The sequence below is a fragment of the Amblyomma americanum genome, chromosome 6 (genome assembly GCF_052857255.1).
Source record: "Amblyomma americanum isolate KBUSLIRL-KWMA chromosome 6, ASM5285725v1, whole genome shotgun sequence".
Classification (NCBI taxonomy): domain Eukaryota; kingdom Metazoa; phylum Arthropoda; class Arachnida; order Ixodida; family Ixodidae; genus Amblyomma; species Amblyomma americanum.
The window spans coordinates 196,628,743-196,649,244 of record NC_135502.1 but is presented as its reverse complement, the minus strand read 5'-3'; the positions used below and the strand labels follow the sequence as shown (position 1 = coordinate 196,649,244).

General features: G+C 54.3%; 2 protein-coding genes across 2 annotated transcripts in view; both read left to right on the top strand.

The window, feature by feature from the left end:
- The window catches only part of LOC144094332 (uncharacterized), a 326,344-nt gene that overhangs the window by 183,013 nt on the left and 122,829 nt on the right, over nucleotides 1-20,502 (top strand). The window lies entirely within an intron of this gene.
- Nucleotides 2,830-3,545, top strand: LOC144095151 (uncharacterized). Its single transcript, XM_077628947.1, has 3 exons — nucleotides 2,830-2,875; nucleotides 3,155-3,380; nucleotides 3,506-3,545. The coding sequence occupies exons 1-3, from the start codon at nucleotides 2,830-2,832 to the stop codon at nucleotides 3,543-3,545; spliced, it is 312 nt and encodes a 103-aa protein (XP_077485073.1).

The following is a 20,502-nucleotide window of genomic DNA, read 5'->3' as shown; positions in this document are numbered from 1 at the left end:
TTCCCGCAGTGCCTGCGGTGTAACTGTGAATTCCTCAGTGCGGAGCCGTCGCATTTGAGTCGACGATGCTGTGCTACGAATTCTCATGTTCTCTGCTTTTTGAAGTTGAATTGCCATGGCGCATTCTTGCAGGTATTACCGACACGTGGAGCTCTCGATCGGGTTGAATGGGTCGTGACGTCGTATTTGTCATGTGCTGAACTGTTTTTCTAACACTAAATATTGAGCGCAGATCTATGTTGCTCCGCAAGTGAGTGAAGTGGCTTTTAGTTTTTCCTATCAAGCATTGTAGGGTCAACATCGCCTCTGAGATTGCACAAAAATCTTGTGAGGCTTACCTGAACCCTGAGCATTGAATGATCGACATGTCAGGCCGCGTATAGTATGCCTCTGCTGTGCATCACCAAACGGGATAACTCACTCTCAGTCCCCTTAGGTTGGCCTAGGCGCTTAATAAAGGAAAGGCACGCTTAGGGCCTCTCTCTGGGTGGACATCTAAATCACGCTGTGGTGGTGGTAGTGGTTTTATTAAAAAGTAATAGTAAAAAGGAAGGAAAAGATTTTTGCTAGCCCCGGCATCTGCCATCGCTACTGGAGCACCTGAGCTGGGGCAGCGGAAATAAAGGACAGCAGGCAGAATGGAGAAATGAAATGAAAGAGGTGAGGGGACAGGAATAGAGGACAGGGGGAGAAGTAATATGTACAAACTATTTACACAATAAGTAATGTGTCCAGCTTGTGCGCGTGATTAGTTCATTTTAGAGGAATTAAATCACACACGCGCACAGCACTGTGTTAGTTACAACTGGAGTGGGCCGTCCAGTTATTAATCGTTCAAGGTAGAACTCGCGGAGCGTTCGGTCACTGCGTGTAACTACCTGACGGAGACCAGACGGGACGTCAAGCCCGTGTGTTCGAGGAATGCACAGAGGCTCACCAAAGTTCGCTCACGAGTGCGCGCACTGCCCTGCGGCCACAATAGCGTCTTGATGGAGTCTGGTAGTATGCCCTGCGCCCTATAGGCCGCGAGCATATCGCGACGAGCATCGGCGAACGCGGAGCAGCGAAGGAGCAGATGATCTAGTGTTTCCACTGCACCGCATCCGTCACACACATCACTCGTCGCGATTCCGTGACGCACCCGTCGTTCCCCGGGCCACACGCAGCCAATGCGCGCGCGGAGGATCATTGCACGTTGCGACCGTGTAAGTGCGCGACAGCCGGTGACACTGTCGATGCGCTCACCTCCCGCGATGCGTGGGTCGGGGTGCTGCTTTCGGAGATGGTCGTGAATGGCCGCACGCACGTCCTCCAGCGCAAGGGGCAGATCGCTGGCAGGTAGTTGGTGTGCAGCAGTCGCGACGTCGTCAGCTTCTTCGTTGCCGGCGATGCCGCAGTGACCGGGCACCCATTGTGCACGCACGGCACAACCTCTCTGCGCGAGGCGCTCGATGCGCGAGCGAATTTCCCGCACTAGTGGGGTACCGCGGCCGTTAGATTGCAGGCGGCTGAGGGCGGCGCGGGAGTCGCACAGCAGAGCACTCCTGGGCGGCGGAGGGCCGAGGCTAAGCAGCAGGTCCAGCCCGAGCCGGATCCCCATCAACTCCGCCGTGGTGGAGGAGCTCAGGAAGGTTGCGTGTTGCTGGCTGTGCAGTCGCAGGGCGGGGATGGTGGCCGCCGCAGCAAGGGAGCAGCTGTCGCGGGCCACTGAGCCGTCGGTGTACACGAGGGGATGGTCCTGGAGCTCCTCGTGTATGACGGCTCTGGCCAGCTGCTGCACAGCGCAGAGGGGTGTGCTCCGCTTTCCCGCGATGCCGACGATCTCTCGCTGTACCTCCGAGGCAGCAGGCCAGAGCGCGCAGGAGCCGTAAGGGGGTGGGCCTTGGGTCAATTGCTCATACTCGAGCAGCACCGCGCCCATTCGTGAGCGCGGGTGCGAGCGCATACGCTGCAGCAGCGAGCCGCCGTCCGGTGCGCGGTGAAGCCGGTCGATGTGATTCAGTGCCCTGCGCGCTGCTTGGAGCTCAAGGGGCCACGCTCCTGCCTCGGCCAACGTTGCGGCGCACTGCGAGTTTTTGGGCAGGCCTAGGCACACGCGCAGGGACTTGCGGTGCTGAAGCTCGAGCTTCTTCCAGCACGGCTTGCGCACCGTGACGAGCGGCAGCGCATAGAGCACCGCCCCCAAAGCTGCGGCATTGTATAGACGCAGCGCGGCTTGCTGGGAGATGCCCTGGCCTCGAGCGGTGAGCTTGTGTACGGCGGCGGTGATCCTCTTCATCTGCAGACAGGCCTTGGTCGCCGCGGGGCGGAAGGAAAGGCGCCGGTCGATGTCCAGGCCAAGGTACCGCACCGATTTACGCCAAGGAATCGGAGTCCCGTCCAGTGACAGTGGCGCAAGGTGCCTGCGCGAGCGCGAAACGCAGGCCATGGCCACCGATTTGTCCGCGCTCAGCGACAGACCAAGGCCGCGCAAGCTGGCATCGATTGCGGTCAGGGCTCCCTGAAGGCACCCCCGCACGCGGACCGCCTCGCCCGGTGGTCCCCGGCACCACAGAGCTATGTCGTCTGCATATATGGACATGTACTCATGGTGTCGCCCGCTCGTGGGGAGGGAGGCCGGCACCACCGACATGGCCACATTAACCTCCTGAGACCCGTTTATGGCAATTTGTCCACTATATTGGACATTAGCTTTTAACCCAGTACTCCCACGCCGAAAGATTCATCTTCATAAAGCCCGCTTGTCCAATACATTGGACAACTGGTGGCGCCATCTGGGCACCTTTTTTGAACTTAAACTGCTCACTTTCCCGCCAAATCACTTCGCAAATGGCGGCGTTCAGCGGCGCGGCGTTCTATGGAACCTGCCGGAGAAGTAAGTGTTGTTTCTGCAATTCTTACCTACTTTGAACGCGTAAATTTTGTTGGATATCAACAAAAATAGAACAGAAAACATGTAGATATTATAATTGTAACTCTACATGACCTAACTTTTCTGTGCTTTCAATTTGATTTCACGTGTCCAATACGTTGGACGCTGGGACTCAGCCCGGTTATTTTGACCGCGTTTTTTAAAATGGCTTTCGCAATAACTGTAAACGAATACTGCTGGTATTTAACGGCTGGGGACGAAATAACGTCCTTTTTGTTGTAGGAGACAGGCCTCGCGTTTCTAATGAGACGGCGGAAGCAGTTTTACAAAGAATTGCACAAGCCAACACATCAGACATTGACCTATCGGACAGCGACGACGACACTATTGTCGATCCAAACTTCAGTGCACCACTTGAGGATGAAGGCACTGACGAAACCAGCGATGACGAAGGTCCCTCCACATCATGCACTGGAGGAGCTGAGAAGACTTGGAAACGCCATCAAGGGTAAGGAAGAAATTATTAACGAAAATGTGTGTACAAAAAGTGTCATGATGACCTAAGTTATCTATAACATAAATACTGGCATTGATTTTTGCGAAATTTAATTGGCGCTTATTTTTTGCATGCAGTGAGATTACAACTTGGATCCCTGACTGGAGACAACATTGACAGCAGTGAACAACGCTGTTCGTGGGCACCAATTGACTACTTCGTGCAGTACATTCCTAATGAGGTGTACGAAAAAATGGCCCTGGCTGTGAATCGGAGTTATGTTGAGATGACGGGAAAATCTCTGCAAACATCAGCAGAAGAACTGAAAACTTTTTTTGCAATTTTATTGACCATGTCTTGTCTGTGTTATCCACAGATACGGATGTACTGGCAAAAAAAAACACGAGTACCTCTTGTAGCAGACAACATGTCCAGAGATCGATATTTTAAACTGCGACATCGCCTGCAGTTGGTTACTGAGGTTGAAGTCAGCGAAGAAGAGAAGAAAGATGACCTACTGTGGCGCATAAGGCCGCTGTTGGAATTTGTATTGAAGGGCTGCCAGAAGCTTCCTCGCTCAAAGTATCTCTGCATTGACGAGCAAATGATCCCTTTCAGCGGACGCACCCAGCTCAAGCAATACGTTCCGCGCAAGCCAAATCCAGAGGGGCTAAAAAATTTCGTCCTTGCTACTCCCGGTGGATTAATCCTTGATTTTGAAGTCTATCAGGGAAAGAAATCAAGTCTATACCCAGGGAGTTCCGGAATCGCTGAATCCGCAGTGCTGCGGCTGGCCGATAGACTGGCCCCAGGTACAAGTCTTTACTTTGATAGATACTTCACATCTTGTGCACTGCTAGATAAACTTACGTAGAAAGGAACTGCCGCAACGGGGACACTAATGAATAACCGAATACCTAAAGGGGTAAAGCTTTCAGCAGAGAAAGAGCTAAAGGAAAGAGGAAGAGGAGCATCGGAGGCATGGATCAGGAAAGACAAGAAACAGACTGTCGTACGATGGTATGACAACAAGCCAATAACTTTCCTTTCTTCAGTTGATGGAGAGGACCCACAAGACAACTGTCGTCGATGGTCTCGCAAAGAAAAGAAATACATTGATGTCCCTCGGCCAGACATTGTGCGCATGTACAACGTCAACATGGGCGGCGTCGATCTTGCGGACCGAATGATAAGTTATTACAGGATAAAAGCTCGAGTGAATAAATGGACCATCAGAAGCATTTTTCATTCGTTTGATATCGCCCTCAGCAACTCGTGGGTGCAATACACTCAGGACATGCATACAAAGCAGAGGAAATGCAAAGAAATACTGAAATTTATAGATTTCCGTCTTTCTGTTGCTGAAAGCATCACTGCTGAAGGAAAAAAACAGCAAGAAACAGAGAGTGAGTGCAGCGAAGTTGAGTGGAGCCCACCATCAAAGCAAGCTCGACGAGGAGAGACCAACAAAAGTGCCTACCACTTCCCAAGGCCGTCTGACGCAGCTAACGCTGCGCGCTGCAGGTTTGAGGGGTGCACCATGAAGACAAAGTTTTTTTGCACAAAATGCCAGCAGTTCTTCTGCATAACAAAAGACAGAAGATGCTTTGAAAAGGCACACAGAGAGTGAGCACAGCGAAATTTTTTTATTCAGTTAACGTATATTTTGCTACTTTGACTTTTGTCATAATAAAGTATTTTTTTCGCACAACGTTCACAGCTTTATCTGAAGTATTTTGTGGCATGCCATCTGGGTGGGAAAATACGGCTAGAGTCCTAGTGTCCAATATATTGGACATCGCGCTGAGCTGAAACTATTAGTGCTGTTGAAAAAATATCTCTCACTTTTCACCTTTGTATTCCTACCAGCTTATTCTGAAACCCTACAAAGTTTTCGTTCACTCAAATTCACTTCGAGTCTCAGGAGGTTAAACAGAAATGGTGATAGGGCAGAGCCCTGCGGCACGCCCATGTCGACCGGGCGAGGCTTGGAGAGCTTGCCCCCTACTCGTACGCGCATGGTGCGCCCGCTCAGGAAGCCATGAACGTATCGCAAAAGGCGCCCGCTCACACCGGCCCCCTCAAGCACCGCGAGAATTTGTGCGCGGTGAACGTTGTCAAAAGCGCCCGAGACGTCCAGTAGCAGCAGCAGCGCAACCTTGCCTGCTGCCCTGGCATGCTCCAGTGCTGTAACAACGTCCGATATAGAATTAGCCGTGCACCGCATCCCACAGAAACCCGTCTGCCGCTCGTCAAACAAATCAGCCTCCGCAGCCCGCTCGTTCAGACGCTGCAACGCCATATGCTCCATGAGCTTAACTGCCGCCGATGTTAATGCCACTGGCCGGTATCCGCTCAGCTCCGTAGGTGGGCGCCCTGCCTTTCGGATGGGACAAACGACCGCGGTTCGCCAATCCTCCGGTAGCTCCCCGCGTTCCCACACCAGGTTGATCTGCTGCAGGAGGATCTGTCGTTGCTGCGCATCCAGGTTTCGCAGCATTTGGTATGTCACCCCGTCCGGTCCGGGCGCCGAGCGGCGGCGGCAGCGCTGCAGCGCATTGTTCAATTCCGCCGCGGTGAACGGCGCATCACATGGACCTTCCGAGGCGACGGGCGAGGGACTGGCGTCGCTTCTGGGGCTCTCAGGAGCAGCTATGTTAGCGGCGTTTGCGGGGCTGGGCGGCGCGAACCGATCGGCAAACCGCTCTGCCAATTCTACAAAGCTGAGCCCGCTGGAGATTGCGAGGGCGGCCAGCGGTTGACGGTTTGCCTGTGGTTCGGTGATGCGCCGCAGGGTGTCAAACAGCCTCCGCGAGCTGACATCTTCCTCCAACCTTTGGCATAGTGAAGCCCACTGCCGGCGCTATAGCTTGTTGGCGTGGCGGCGCGCTGCTGCGTCCAAGCGGTTGTAGACAGTCCAGTCAGCGGCTCTGTCAGTCCGTCGCGCCCGTCGCTCTGCGCGATCTCTCTTCTCGCGCAGATTGAGCAGCTTCATATCAGGTGTGGGCTGCCCTGCCCTTACCTCTGCTCGTTGGGTGGCTGCGAGAGCGCTTCGGACTAGACTTGAAAAGAAATCTGCGCCAGTGGCCACCGCCTCGTCGACCGCCCGCCTGAACGCACTCCAGTTGGTAATGGAGTAGGCACGTTTGGAGCGCGCCTCCATCGCAGTGGGTTCAATTAGGATGGAGTAATGATCCGAGCCCCAGAGAGATGGTGATCGGCGCCATGTCGCCTCGATGCCTCTGGATGCGAAGGCAACGTCGATGCAGGAGCCGGTTGTTCCGCGTCGTCGAAAGGTGGGCTCGCCGGTGTTCAAGGGGGTGAGTCCCAGCTGCGTTGCAGCGTCGTGCAGGTCGTCTCCCCGGGCGGAGTGGCGCGCACTGCCCCACGCACTATGGTGGGCGTTAAAATCACCACAGATGATTTGGCGCGGGGCACAGCACAAAGACACAGCACGAAAACACAGCGCGTTCCACGCGACAGCTGGACGCACATAAACACTGGCCACCGACGTGTCAACACCACCGACGCGCACTGTAACCACCACGCACTCCTGGGCGTCAGATGTCGCCGCCGCCGAGCCGACGAGGGTGTGCTGGACGTCCTGCCGCACGTATATCGCGCACCTTGATTTCCCGGGGCGATGAGATGTGACACAACAGGTCGCTGCAGCACAGGTGGGTTCCTCGCACGTGGTGGCTGAGTGGTAGCCAATGTAGCCAGGTAGCCGCATCTGGGGCTCCCCGTCATGTGAACGTACGTACGTCTCCTGCAGCGCGATAACTTCCGGCGAATCCTGTGCGATGCGAACTCGCATTTCGGCGTACCGCGCCGCAAGTGAGCGCACGTTCCACTGCAGGATGGATGGTATGCGGGAGGGAGTCCGGCGGCTAGCCAGCATGCTGGCTTATCTGTGCGGGAGCACCCGCTGCTTCTAAGCAAGCCCGGTGTCCATCGGTGCCCTCCGGGAAAAGTGCTCTGAGGGCGCGCAACGCCATCTTTAGGCGCGCGATCTCCGCGTCCCGTGCGTCAGGGGGCTGGCCGTGAGAAGCGGCCGCAGGCTCGGGCCGCGCTGTACGGGACGCCGGGCAACCGGATCGCCGCTGCCGCTGCCGGCGCTGCCGTTGCTTCTGTGTCTGCTGCTGCTGCTGCTGCTGGGGTGTTCCCCTGACGACCTGCGCATAAGAAAGAGCGCGCGGCGTCTGCTGATGTTGCTGGGCTGGGGCCGCTGTCTCAGCCTGGACGACGGCTCGGACAACCCGCCTGGACATCGGGGCCATGGATGTGGCCATTAAAGTGGCCACGTGACGCTCTCGCTGCCAGTGCGGGCACGCTGGGTCAATGGCTGCGTGCCGCCCCCCGCAGTTAATGCAGCGGGGCTTGCTCGCGCAGGTACCGGGCTCGTGTGGCCCGCCGCAGCGCGTGCATCGGGCAGGAGCACGACACACCTCAGTGGCATGCCCCAGGCTGGCGCACTTGGCACACTGGAGCGGCCGGGGACGGCAGGGGCGGACCGCGAGCCTGCGCTTGAATATGGGGATGAACGCCGGGGGTGTCGGCGCCGCAAAATGGAGAGCGAGGGTGCTGCCCGACAGAGACGCCGACACCATCGGTACCGTTGACTCCGCCGCCGCTAGCAGCTCCTCTGCCGTCCTGCGCCCGTCCACACCGAATACCAGGCCGGAGCTTTGATTCCGAGGAGGAGGCTCCTTGGCGCAGACCGGCACGCCGCAGATGACGGATGTGGCTAGCAGGGCCTGGAGAGCATCGCTGCTCCCCGCGTCCACTGCCACCACATTCCGCCGCATGTTTACCCGGACGGCGAGGACGCCCGGGCGGGATCCGATCTCCTCGGCCAAGTCCCAGCCCTGTTCCCTGGTGAAGGCGGTGCCCCGGTTCGCCGGCCGAAACAGCACCGTCCCCACCAGGCTGGACGGGACCTCCACGGCAGCCGCGGCTCGCTCCAGGGCAGCTCTCCGACGCCGCTGCGCCTTGGTAGCGATAATGCGCCACGGGACCAGGTTGGCCCCAGCATCAGCGTCGCCGCAGCCTGCGGCGCATTGCCGCGGCGCGCCGCGGAGTTGGGCGCGCTCGCTGCCAGCAGACGAAGCCCCAGCTGCAGCCTGGTCTCGTGCGGCGGGATTTGGTGAGGTCGCACCCGTTTTTCGTCCGGACGCCGTCGCCCCACCAGCAACAGCAGCAGCATCAGCAGCAGGCTGGAGGTGGGCTCCATGGGGCTCCTGCTGGGAAGGCCCTGCTCCTTCGAGTGTGGAGGGAGAGGGAACAGTGACGGTGGGGGGGCCTTCGAGCTTCCCGCTTGGCCACCGCGATGTCCCTTTTGGTTTCCGAGTCCCTCTCCTCCTCGGACCCCGTTGAGCGTCGCCGTTTCCGGAGAGCAGACTCGTCCATTGGGGTGCACATGCACTCCTCGGCTGCAGGTGTCCGCGGTGAGCCCGCAGCAGCAGCATCAGGGGGAGAGGGCATCACAGCCGGTTCCCCAGGAGCAGCAATGGCGGCAGGAAGCGCAGGGGTGGCCAGAAATGGCGGGGAGGGAGCCGCCATGGAGTTCTGCGTCTGGTGTGCGAGCGCCATGGCGTCCCTCAAGGCTAGAACGCGTGGGTCCGCCGGCGACACGTCCAAGGTCCCGATGACGGACTCAAGGTTCTCCGAGGTGGTGATGAGCGCCGCCATCAGGCACCTCACCGTGTCCCGCAGATCAGCGATCTCGGCCTGCATTCGCCGAATTGTGCTGGACGACCTTCCTCGGGACGGCGTTCGTCTCCGTGATCGGGAGCGTGAGCGGCCTGCCCTGCGTTGCTGATTGTCACAGCCGAACGCAGGCCTTCGCTCGTTCACGGTGTCTGTGGCCTCCATGGGGAGACCCCGCAGCGCCGCGAAGCCTTAGGCCCAGCGTCCGAAGGAACAGAGAGCTAAAAAACACGTCCGCTCGCTTCGAACGCCCACCGAAGAATCTCACGCTGTACGAGGACGCGTGAACGAGGTGAGAGACGGCCCTTACAAAAATTTATTTAGACACCCTATAGACTGTCCACAGACTTCTATCTATAAAATCTATAGACTCTCTATAGACAAACTGTAGATAACAGTCTATAGGAAATACAAATCCTATACACGGTCTATAAACAATCTGTAGATTTATGGCCATGTACTTTTAGTAGACTTAAGTCTATAGACAGTACATAGACTATGAATAGACAGAAAGAAAAATCTATAGGAAGGCAATAGAGTCTATAAGGGGTCTATAGCCTGTCTATAGACTATTTTTGTAGGGGGGGGGGAGGTGCCTCACAGTTAAGTGCCGCCGTATTTCGTGCATCTCAAATGGTGCCTGCGCCTCTGCCTAGTAGCGGGTAATGAGTTCTGCGAGCACAGAGACAAGGGTATACGTATAATGGGGATGGAAGCGACGGCGAAACAGCGTGTGCTGCTTTGGTGGAGCCTTACTTCGCTGCACTCGCGACTGCTCCTGACGCGAACCTGGACGAACCAACGGGACCCGCCGCGGTGGCTCAGTGGTTAGGAAGTTCGACTACTGATTCGGAGTTCCCGGGTTCGAACCCGATCGCGGCGGTCGCGCTTTTATGGAGGAAAAACGCTAAGGCGCCCGTGTGCTGTGCGATGTCAGTGCACGTTAAAGATCCCCAGGTGGTCGAAATTATTCCGGAGCCCTCCACTACGGCACCTCTTCTTCCTTCCTTCTTTCACTCCCCCTTTATTTTTTCCCTCAGGGCGCGATTCAGGTGTCCAACGATATATTTGAGACAGATACTGCGCCATTTCCTTTTCCCAAAAACCAATTATTATTATCAATATAACCGACGGTAGAATTTCTCCGCATAAATTTCTGCGCATATTACTCAGGCTTCTGGAGTTTTCAAAAGCCGCCGAGGTCGAGTTGGAAAGACTCGAACGCGCAGCTTAGAAAGGCGGATCATATATAATTAGTGTGAAAGAGCAGCAAGCGAGAGAGAGAGGGAGATAAGGAATGTATGTGCTTATCGTGATAGCCCTTCTTCCTGAGCGTCCCACACTCCGATGCTTAATTTTGAACAGCACCGTGCTTGCCGCAGTCTCCTGCACGGGAAGAGAGAGAGAGAAGGCCCGGTAAGTTGTACAGTCGAGAACGAATGAAACAAAAACACGAGAATTCAGCCGCTCAAAAGAGGAACACACACACACTCACGACTGAAGGAGGAATGGAAGAGTGTTTTATTCAAACTTTAGGAAAGTGGCCATTTCTCCAAGTCTCTCTGGGACAGTTAACTGTGCTATTTAATCTCTTTTTACCGAGACCTTCCTGCTCTGCTGTTCGCGTCTCAATTGTCCCGCAGGCGTTCCCTGTTGGCAGATAAAGGGTGCACGACGAAATAGCGATTCCTGCGTGGTATTCCTCATAAGAGAAGATTCAGTAGGCCACGTTGAGGACACCGAGACGATAAACACGTGGTCTACGTAGCGTGTACGCTGCTTCCTACGTAGCCCGACAAAGATTTTTTAGACAGAAGCTTCTGCGGACATACGCTCTTTGCCGTCGGACAGGGTACGCTAATGCAAACGGAGTACCTGCGCTCTGATACCTGTGTCTTGCTGTTGCTGGCCGAAGTTTAACGAGTCACTATATTGTGAACAGTGTAAATGGCGGCAACAGATTAGTACACCCTAATCAGGAATACGCTACATGAGAGCAAAAGCGCGTAAGCTGGTCTATAGCACACATCTTTAAAAAAAAAACTACAGGATTGCACTTAAGTGTGCTTATGAGCGGAAATACGGAAGCGTTTCCCTGTCCTCTTTCTCCTTTTATTTTCATTTTTTGATTATCTGTAATTAGTTTTTGTTCTCGTTTTTCTTTTATTTCATTTACTTTTATTTTATTCTTATTTTTGTATTTTTATTTAATTTGATTTTTGTTAGTATTTTTGCGTTTTATTTTTATTTTTAATATTTCTGTATTATAATTTTTACCTTTACCAATTTCTGGGTTTTATTTATTTACGTATATATTGCTTATTAACTCTTGATCAATCAACTTTAAAAAAAAATTTTATTTACCATCCGACTTAAGATTGCCAGTTCCAGCGGACAACTTCCGTCCTTAAACTTCCGTCCACAACTTCCGGCCGCGCCATTCATGAGCCAAGAAGGGCTTACGCCTTAAAAGGAGTGCGTTAGAGGACAGTTTACTCTCTTTTTTACTCCTCTGTTTAGAGTGTACAAGCACCCCTCAGGTTCTCTCGTAAAAAAAGAAAATTGATTGTTAATTGCATTACTTGAAGGGGCTCTGAAATTCGTTAAAACGGGTGCTTTGGCGAGTTGGTAAGCCATTTTAAACAGAACAGCGCGCAGTTTAACAGGAACAACGAGGGATACACGACACAGACACGACACAAACAAAAGAGCCGACGTGGAATCGTGACCTCTGAACTGCGCGAGCGACTTTTTGGCCTCCAGAAAACCGCTCGAGCCACCATTTGCCGTTTTTCTCGGCGCTCATGAACAGTAAGGAAATGAAGAGGGGATGAGAGGAAAGAAGAGCTCCAGGACAATCAATGATAAAATGGCTGATGGCCTAGCTCGGTTAGGCTGGGATATACGTAGTGAAAACGCGACGACTTCTGCATATCGGAAGAGTGCATTCACTAGATGCGCCTTTATTCATGGCTAAAGCTTGAGCCGTCGTGGCGGAATGGTAGCGCTTCCGCCTCAAACTACAAAGGCCTCGCCACAGCCTCGGCACAGGTTTTTTTTTTTATTCAGCGAGTGTGCGGGGGGTTTCAGTGGCTCCCATAGATGGCGCCATCGAATACGTTGGTTAGCGGTTCAGCGCAGGCTTTGTCAAGGCGCGCTTATGCTCAGACGTAACGGTCGCGCGCGCGCTGCACGGCGACATCACGTCGGCCCTTTATACTCCAACTGCGCTTGACCGCCGACGCTCTCAGCGGCTTCGGCGCACTCTGATCGCATTGGCGGAGACTTGGAGCATGTCTCTATTTGGCGCCCAGTGCGCCAGCCGCCGGGAGGCGCTGCGAGCGCGCGGCCGCGTTGGACATGCAGGGCATCGACTCCGCCAACTTTCGGCAGGAGCCGCAGAAATATTGCTGTTATTCCCAAACCAATGTGCTCATTACAACTGTGAACACGTCCGGCATCTGGCGACATCATTCTCATCCAGGTGGGCCCAATTTTCGCCGTTGTACGAGTGTTTCTTCGTCTGCTTTGTGGACGCGGATCTATGCCTAACGGCTCCAGCTCCCCGGGCGCTGGCAGCGGAGGACGCTCGGCGCATCTGTGACAACATGGCCACCGAAATTCTTCACGGATACGACCCTACAACTCTGTCATGGGCAAATATCCCCGCAAGTCACCTTGCGGCCCCAGCGGAAGGACTTTCACCTTCGGAAGAGGCCGCGTTCCAAGTTATGCAGCGACGCCGTCGCCAACAAGGCAAGGATGGGACCACGGCTTCAGGCTCCACACTTGACTCGCCGAAAGGGGAGAATCGCGCTTTCTCCCCCAAGAAGCCTACGAAGAAACAACAGACACCGGCATCTTCGTGGGTCCCCAAACCACCTGTGCGCATGCAACCAGGGGACTATGTCGTAGTGGTCAAACCTACAACGACGGTCTATCTAAAAACAGCCTTCCAAGCCGGTGAGTTGGGCGCTGCCCTCACTCATCACGCTCGACCAACTCAGCCCAACACCCTAACTATCTCCCCTAGTTGGGAACAGAACCTAGCGGTCTGTGGCACGCAAGAAGAAGAGGTGGTCCGACGCCTGCTCACAGACTTTCAACTCCCCTCCGGTCAGGGCCTCATTGCCATGCGTGGACATGAAAAACTGACTGGTGATGTGTGTCGTGGGATTATCACGGTGCACAACCGTGAAACTAGCGAATCGCTTCAAACCAAAATCTAGTGGCGTGGTGGTGAACTAGTAGCCATCCACAAGCTGGGAACCACCAACGTAGCCGTGCTCACTTTTGGGGGCTCCACTGTCCCCCGTTTCGTGCACTACAACTGCGAGCTTGCCTCAGTTCGTCAATACAAACGTACAATCCCAGCCTGCTACCGGTGTGGCGAACTGGGCCATCGAGTCGACATCTGTCCGGCTCCAGTACGCGAACGCTGTGGCCTATGCGGCCAAAATGTCGGCGCCACTGAAGAGGGAATTGCACCGCACGACTGCAAGCCAATCTGCCTTGTTTTTGGGGGTAGTCACCTCACCAGCTCCCGTGAATGTAAAGGCAAATTCCGAAAACATCATTCACCGGGCGGGCCCACTAAGCGGGCTAAAGGACCACCACCACCAAGACGCTCGGACAAGGCGGCGAACACGCCACCTGGCGGTGCCAATCAAGACGCGCAACGAGGAGATCGCGCCAACACCTCCAAGCAAGACAACGACAAGGAACGGCAGCAACTGGCACCATCACAACCAAAAAAGGCCGCGCCATCAAGCGGCGGCACCGGGAATCCAGCGCTCGGGGCACGTCAGCAAAAAGACGTCGTCGATCGCGCCCCACTGCGGGAGCCAAAACATTCACAGGTGGGCAGTTGGGCAAGTCGAGTGGCCTCCCAGTCCTTCCCGTTTTCACTTCCCTCTCCCACTTCCACTAACCCCCCTTCGCCCCTCGAAGCTGAACTTAAACGAGAGCTTGCACTTCTCCGTGCACAGAATGAGAAGCTCGAAGCCAGATTTAGCGCTCTGGCTATCAGAACTCTTCTCATATGCCCTCCCTTACGGAGGATGACGATAACATAACTGAACGGGTACCCTCGCCACCGACTGAAGCGCACCATCATGCACTGGAGGCTTGAGTGGCGGCTATCGAAAACATTGCTGCACAACTTCCTCAACTCATAAATGCTGCCATTGCTGCACAGATGGATAGCATAACTGCCCGCATCACGCGCTCGGTATCATTCTTAACCCAGAAATGGATTCTCGAAAACCCACGTCTCTCTAAACGCGTAGGACCTCGTAGGGTTCCCACAAGCCCCACAAAACTCTCTCGTCGTAATGACGATTCCGATAACGAGGAATGCGCCGTCCGCACGGCTTCGGGCTGCAGCGGATCGAACCTCTTTAACACAGCAGCATCCTCCACCCCCTCAACTTCTGATCATGGCCCCCCAATCCTAGATCGCGAGCACCGACACAAACACATCCCTTCACTGTAACCCAGTGGAATTGCAGGGGTTTCAAGGACCGGCGGAAGCGAGCCCACTTTCGCCTTTACCTTGAAACCTTTGAGTTCCTCGTGGCCGTGGTCGCCCTTCAGGAGCCCGGAGCCAACACCAAACTCACTATCAGACTTTCCAGAGGGACACACAAACCTGCATCCTAGTTTACAAAGACTATACAGCACAGGAGGCCACCCTCCCATCGACCCCCGAATACTCCTATGTCATGGTCACTGTCTTACCTTTGCGGAGCAAAGACCCCTCGATTCATGTGCTTAATATATACTGCCCCCCAAAACTTAAAAGCGTAACTTTTTCTAAGCTCTTTACAGAAGCAATGCGCGTGGCTGGAAGCGACCCCCTGCTCATTGTATGAGATTTCAACGCTGCATGTTGGCAATGGGGCTACCTTAGGGAGGAACCCCGAGGCAGGAAATTGGCGGAACTAATTTCGACTCTCGGTGCAACCCTCCATACCGATCCGGCCAACCCCACTCGCATGGGCAACTCGGTAACCAGGGATACATGCCCAGATTTGACCCTTACCCGAAATATTCGGCACGCCGACTGGCTTAACACCCAAGACACCCTTGGCAGTGACCACTGCATCATTAATACGACCATTTACACACGGCCCCTTAAACGCCGCACAACGCAAGCACATATTCCCGATTGGACTAAGTTCCGCTCGACACTTCCCTCTGTCGACATCGTTCACTCGGGATATCAAGAATGGGTGACCTCTCTAATGACAACTCTCCGCAAGAACGAACAATATATTCAGCTCACTGATTCCACCCCTGAAGTAGACAACCATCTTCTCCATATTTGGGAGTCTCACCAAACGATGGAGAAAGCAGAAACACAAGAAACTCAGACACCGCATTCTTGAACTCACCCACAAGGCTGCCGACTATGCGGCTCAGTTAGCCGACACTAACTGGGTGGATCGATGCAACACTGCTGCACGCCAGATGTCTGGCCGCAACACATGGCGTATGTTTCGTGCACTTATTGACCCCAATCAAACGCGTGCAGAAACGGCGCGGCACCTACAACGTGCAATGCATAACTTTCCCGGTACTACAACACAACTGGCCCGAACATTGTGTGACAGATATCTCTGTACCACGGTGGACCCTCGCCTTTCTCAATGCTCATACATAGGGCAAATAAATCTGGAGCTGGACGCCCCCTTCAAGCTCCATGATTTGAAGGAGGCCCTAGCCAAAATGAAACGTGGTACTGCACTAGGCCGGGACAGGGTTACCGTCAAACTTCTGGCGATCCATCCGGATGCAGCCTATCGTACCCTCCTTGAATTCATCAACCATATCTGGCTTGGAGAGATTCCTCTCCCCCCGGATTGGAAAACAGCCTTAGTGACGTTTCTTCCTAAAGCAGGCAAGCCAGTTGATGTGGAGCACCTGCGCCCTATCTCCCTCACATCTTGTGTCGGCAAACTACACAGGCCTACACTCGAATTCAAGACAAGGAACACGCACCCTATACCATCGGTTCCCGGGGTACACCACAGGGTGCGGTTTTATCTCCCCTCCTGTTCAACCTCGCAATGAAAGACCTTCCCGCAAAATTAAGCTCTATGCCTGGCATCCGATATGCCCTATATGCGGATGATATCTCTATCTGGGCAACAGAAGGCAATCTCGTGCACATGGAGACCTGCCTACGATAGGCAGCGGAGGCAGTGGACACTTACGCTGCATACTGGGGTCTCCAGTGTGCTCCCACCGAATCTGAATTTATCCATATTCGATCCTCTCCTCGGGACGACACTTCAGTTCACCTCACACTCCCTTCGGATCCGATTAGAGAGGCCAATGAGATCCTCATCCTCGGTCTCTTTATTCACCAACAACGCAGACCGGACATAACACTCGCAAAACTCCGCATGTATGGCGATCAGGTGGGCCGTATGGTACGCCGGGTCTCCAACAAGCGTGGGGGGTTACGAAGCAAAGATGCCTTGCGGCTGGCATATGCCTTTGTAACGAGTAGAATTCTCTACTCAACCCCGTACCTTCACATGCGCGAACACGACAAGGACCAACTCGAGGTCATGCACCGCAAAGTGATCAAACGGGCTCTTGACCTTCCCATTACTACATCCAACCAGCGTTTGTTGGACCTGGGGGTGGTCAACACCTATCGGGAACTCCGAGACGCCCATCTCGTCAACCAATATACGCGCCTATCACAAACGCCATCCGGTCGCCGCATTCTTGACCGACTCCACATCCAACACACCATCACCTTTGAGGAACGGGTACGAGCGCCAGAACCCTGGACACGCGCCCTCCGGGTCCGACCCATTCCCCGCAACATGTCTCACTCTGACCACAATGGCCGTCGCCAGGCGGGTGCGGAAGCACTGGAGCGACATTATGGTCAACAACAACACGCGTACTACGTGAACATTGCCGGTCCCCACCGTGGGGGGTGGTTCACCGCAGCAGTGATCCACGACAACACCACAGCGGCAGGACTCAGTTTCCGCGCCTACAGCGCAATACACGCGGAGAAAATCGCGATTGCGCTCGCACTCTCTCTCCCATAAGTGAAATACATCATTACCGACTCGAAGGGGGCCTGTCGGAGCTGGGCTGGATACCTCCTCTCGCCTGGCGCATCCTACAAAATTACTGTCGGTCCAGCGACCCTCCAAACTGTAACCTCATCTGGGCTCCCGGCCACCAGGGACTCCAGGGCAATGAGTTAGCCGATCAGGCGGCCCGCGCGCTCTCTCCCCGGGCACTCACACTTGCTCAGGAAGCCTACTACGAGCCTACCCAATATCTAACTACATTCAAAGACATCACTACATATTATAAGGACAGTCATCGTCGCTTTCCGGAACCCTGTAAGGGTCTCCGGAGAGCAGACGAACGCCTTCTCAAAATTTTTACAAATACAATGCTGTGCCCAGCAGTATTGAAACACTTCAATTCAAAATTTGATGGTGGCTGCAGGCTGTGCGGAGCTACGTTGTCGGACGTTTTCCATATGGTCTGGTCCTGCCCTTCCAATCCCCACCCTTCCCAATCCTTCATCTCCCACCCTTCTAGGGAGGCCTGGGAGGCGGTGCTGCTCAACTGCCATGACCTGCAGTCCCAACGGACCTTGGTCGCAAGGGCGCGAGCGGCGCTAGACGCCATTGGCGCTCCGGAATAGGGGCTCCACTTAGATTTGTGAGGACCTGGGCCATAGGGCCTGGGCCCAAACACCTCCTTGTAAATAATAAATGTTTACCACCACCACCACCAGCCGCCGCCGGCCCGGCCAGACCGGTACGGCTCCGTGGCGAGGCGCGCGTTTTGACATCTGTGCTTCCTCGGAGCACCGCCGCGGCGAAATCGCAAGTTCGCGGCAAGTAAAGCTTTCACTTTAAAACGCGCTCTGAAAGGACCTCTAAATAAAGTTACGCAATACATAGGATGTTAAAAAAGGCCGGTTCACAAATATACTCTACCAATTTTTTTTTACACCGCCGGGATTCGTCGACGGGTTGGATATTGACCCGAAGACGACCAGGAGGCCGCCAGCTCTCTAACTTCATGGGCATCGTTTATTAGCGCACTGAAAATTTTTGTGAAAGAAGAAAGGAAGAAAGAGGAACCGTAGTGGAGGGCTCCGTAATAATTTCGACCACCTGGGGATCTTTAACTTGCACTGTCATCACACAGCACACGGGCGCCTTAGCGTTTCGATGGAGGCGAAAGCTAAGGCTCCCGTGTGCTGTGCGATGTCAGTGCACGATAAAGCTCCCCAGGTGGTTGGAATTATTCCGAAGCCCTCCACTACGGCACCTCTTCCTTGCTCTCTTCTTTCACTCCCTCCTTTATCTCTTCCCTTACGGCGCGGTTCAGGTGTCGGCTGATGTGCAAGGCAGATACTGCGCCATTTCGTTTATACTACTAATAACAATTGGTTTTGGGGGAAAAGAAATGACGCAGTATCTGTCTCATATATCGCTGGACACCTGAACCGCGTCGTAAGGGAAGGGATGAAGGAGGGAGTGGAAGAAGAAAGGAAGAAAGAGGTGCTGTAGTGGAGGGCTCAAGGAATAATTTCGACCACCTGGGGATAATAATAATTGGTTTTGGGGGGGAAAGGAAATGGCGCAGTATCTGTCTTATATATCGTTGGACACCTGAACCGCGCCGTAAGGGAAGGGTAAAGGAGGGAGTGAAAGAAGAAAGGAAGAGAGAGGTGCCGTAGTGGAGGGCTCCGGAATAATCTCGACCACCTGGGGATCTTTAACGTGCACTGACATCGCACAGCACACGGGCACCTTAGAGTTTTTCCTCCATAAAAACGCAGCCGCCGCGGTCGGGTTCGAACCCGGGAACTCCGGATTAGTAGTCGAGCGCCCTAACCACTGAGCCACCGCGGCGGGGCAAGGCCTTGCACACGCTGTTGCAGTTTTAGTCAGTTCAGTTCGTTTCGTCGCCTGTATTGGATTGTCTATAGCAACGTTTTTTTATGCGAGGGCGAGATGCCTTCAACAGCAAAAGTGGCTGCGGAAAAAGTGGAAGTGGCTGTAGGCCGTCATAGCTATGCTGAGTGACACAGCGATGCGCTGCTGATATATTACGTTGCAGGCTATGTGGCTAAGAAGGGTGTTTTGACAACTCGTTGTGAAGCCTGCAGAAGCTTCAGGGACTCCGGAACAGGGACTCCGGGGCGGCGATTGCCCCCCAGAATTTTTCAATTTCTCCAAAGGGGGCAGTGCCCCCCTATCCAAGTCTCCAACTTCTTGCACCTGGGGATGCCAAAACCAATTTTCAATTTTTTGTACCGAAAAAGAAAAGAAAATTGGTTTTTATGGAAAAGAAAATGGCGCAATAACTGTCTCACTTATTTCGGTGGACACCTGAACCGCGCCGCAAGGAAAGAGTTAAAGTGGAAGTGAAAGAAGAAAGAGGTACCGTAGTGGAGGGTTCCGGAATAATTTAGACTACATGGGGATCTTTAACGTAAACTCACATCTCACAGCACACGGGCGCCTTTTGCGTTTCGCCTCCATCGAACCGCTGCCGCCGCGTTCGGGTTCGAGCCCGGGTACTCCGGCTCAGTAGCCGAGCGCGCTAACCACTGAGCCACTGCGGCAGGTTTTGAGAATCAAACCTAATGCGTTTTGTGGATGCCGAGTTATCTGTAGAAAAAATTTGAATTTCTGTGTTTTCGCGGCTTCCCGTCTCCTCTCGCCACTTTTTGCACACTGAAATGTCGGCGCTCCCTGGCTGCGTTTTTATGGAGGAAAAACGCTAAGGCGCCCGTGTGCTGTGCGATGTCAGTGCACGTTAAAGATCCCCAGGTGGTCGAAATTATTTTGGAGCCCTCCACTACGGCACCTTTTCTTCCTTTCGCCTTTCAATCCCTCCTTTTTCCCTTCCCTTACGGCGCGGTTCAGGTGTCCAACGATATATGAGACAGATACTGCGCCATTTCCTTTCCTCCAAAACCAATTATTGTTAATATTATTATTAATATTATTATTATTATTATTGGATTACGCGGCGTGTCGACAGTGCCCCTACGGACAGAGACGGTGCCCCGCCCAACCCCTCTGCCTCCCTCCCCAACATCCCAAATCCCCCTCCCCTGGTCCCGAAGAGTGATGCCCAAAGGGCCAATATACGTCGGGACCAGTATCCCCCTCCCCCACCCCCTTCATAGCAACAACCACCACCATCACCACCACCCCGACCACTCGGCCCCTCTGCCAGCTGCTGGCGCGCTCGGAAATTCCCCGGCGGCGGAGCTACCTGACCCTCCATAGCGGCCGCGGAAAGCGAATCAATGATAACACCAGCTGCTGACGTCACTTGCACGATATGGCGTTATGTGCCAGGTTTCTCGCGATAACTCGACACCGCTGGTTGCCGCGAGGTGCGGCAGCGGAAT

What these genes read in the sequence shown, in the direction of transcription:
- LOC144095151 (XM_077628947.1), top strand. Translation starts at nt 2,830, where the DNA reads ATGGCGGCGTTCAGCGGCGCGGCGTTCTATGGAACCTGCCGGAGAA. An exon ending in CTATGGAACCTGCCGGAGAA is followed by an intron (nt 2,876 to 3,154) that starts GTAAGTGTTGTT and finishes TTTTTGTTGTAG; the next exon opens with GAGACAGGCCTCGCGTTTCT. An exon ending in ACTTGGAAACGCCATCAAGG is followed by an intron (nt 3,381 to 3,505) that starts GTAAGGAAGAAA and finishes TTTTGCATGCAG; the next exon opens with TGAGATTACAACTTGGATCC.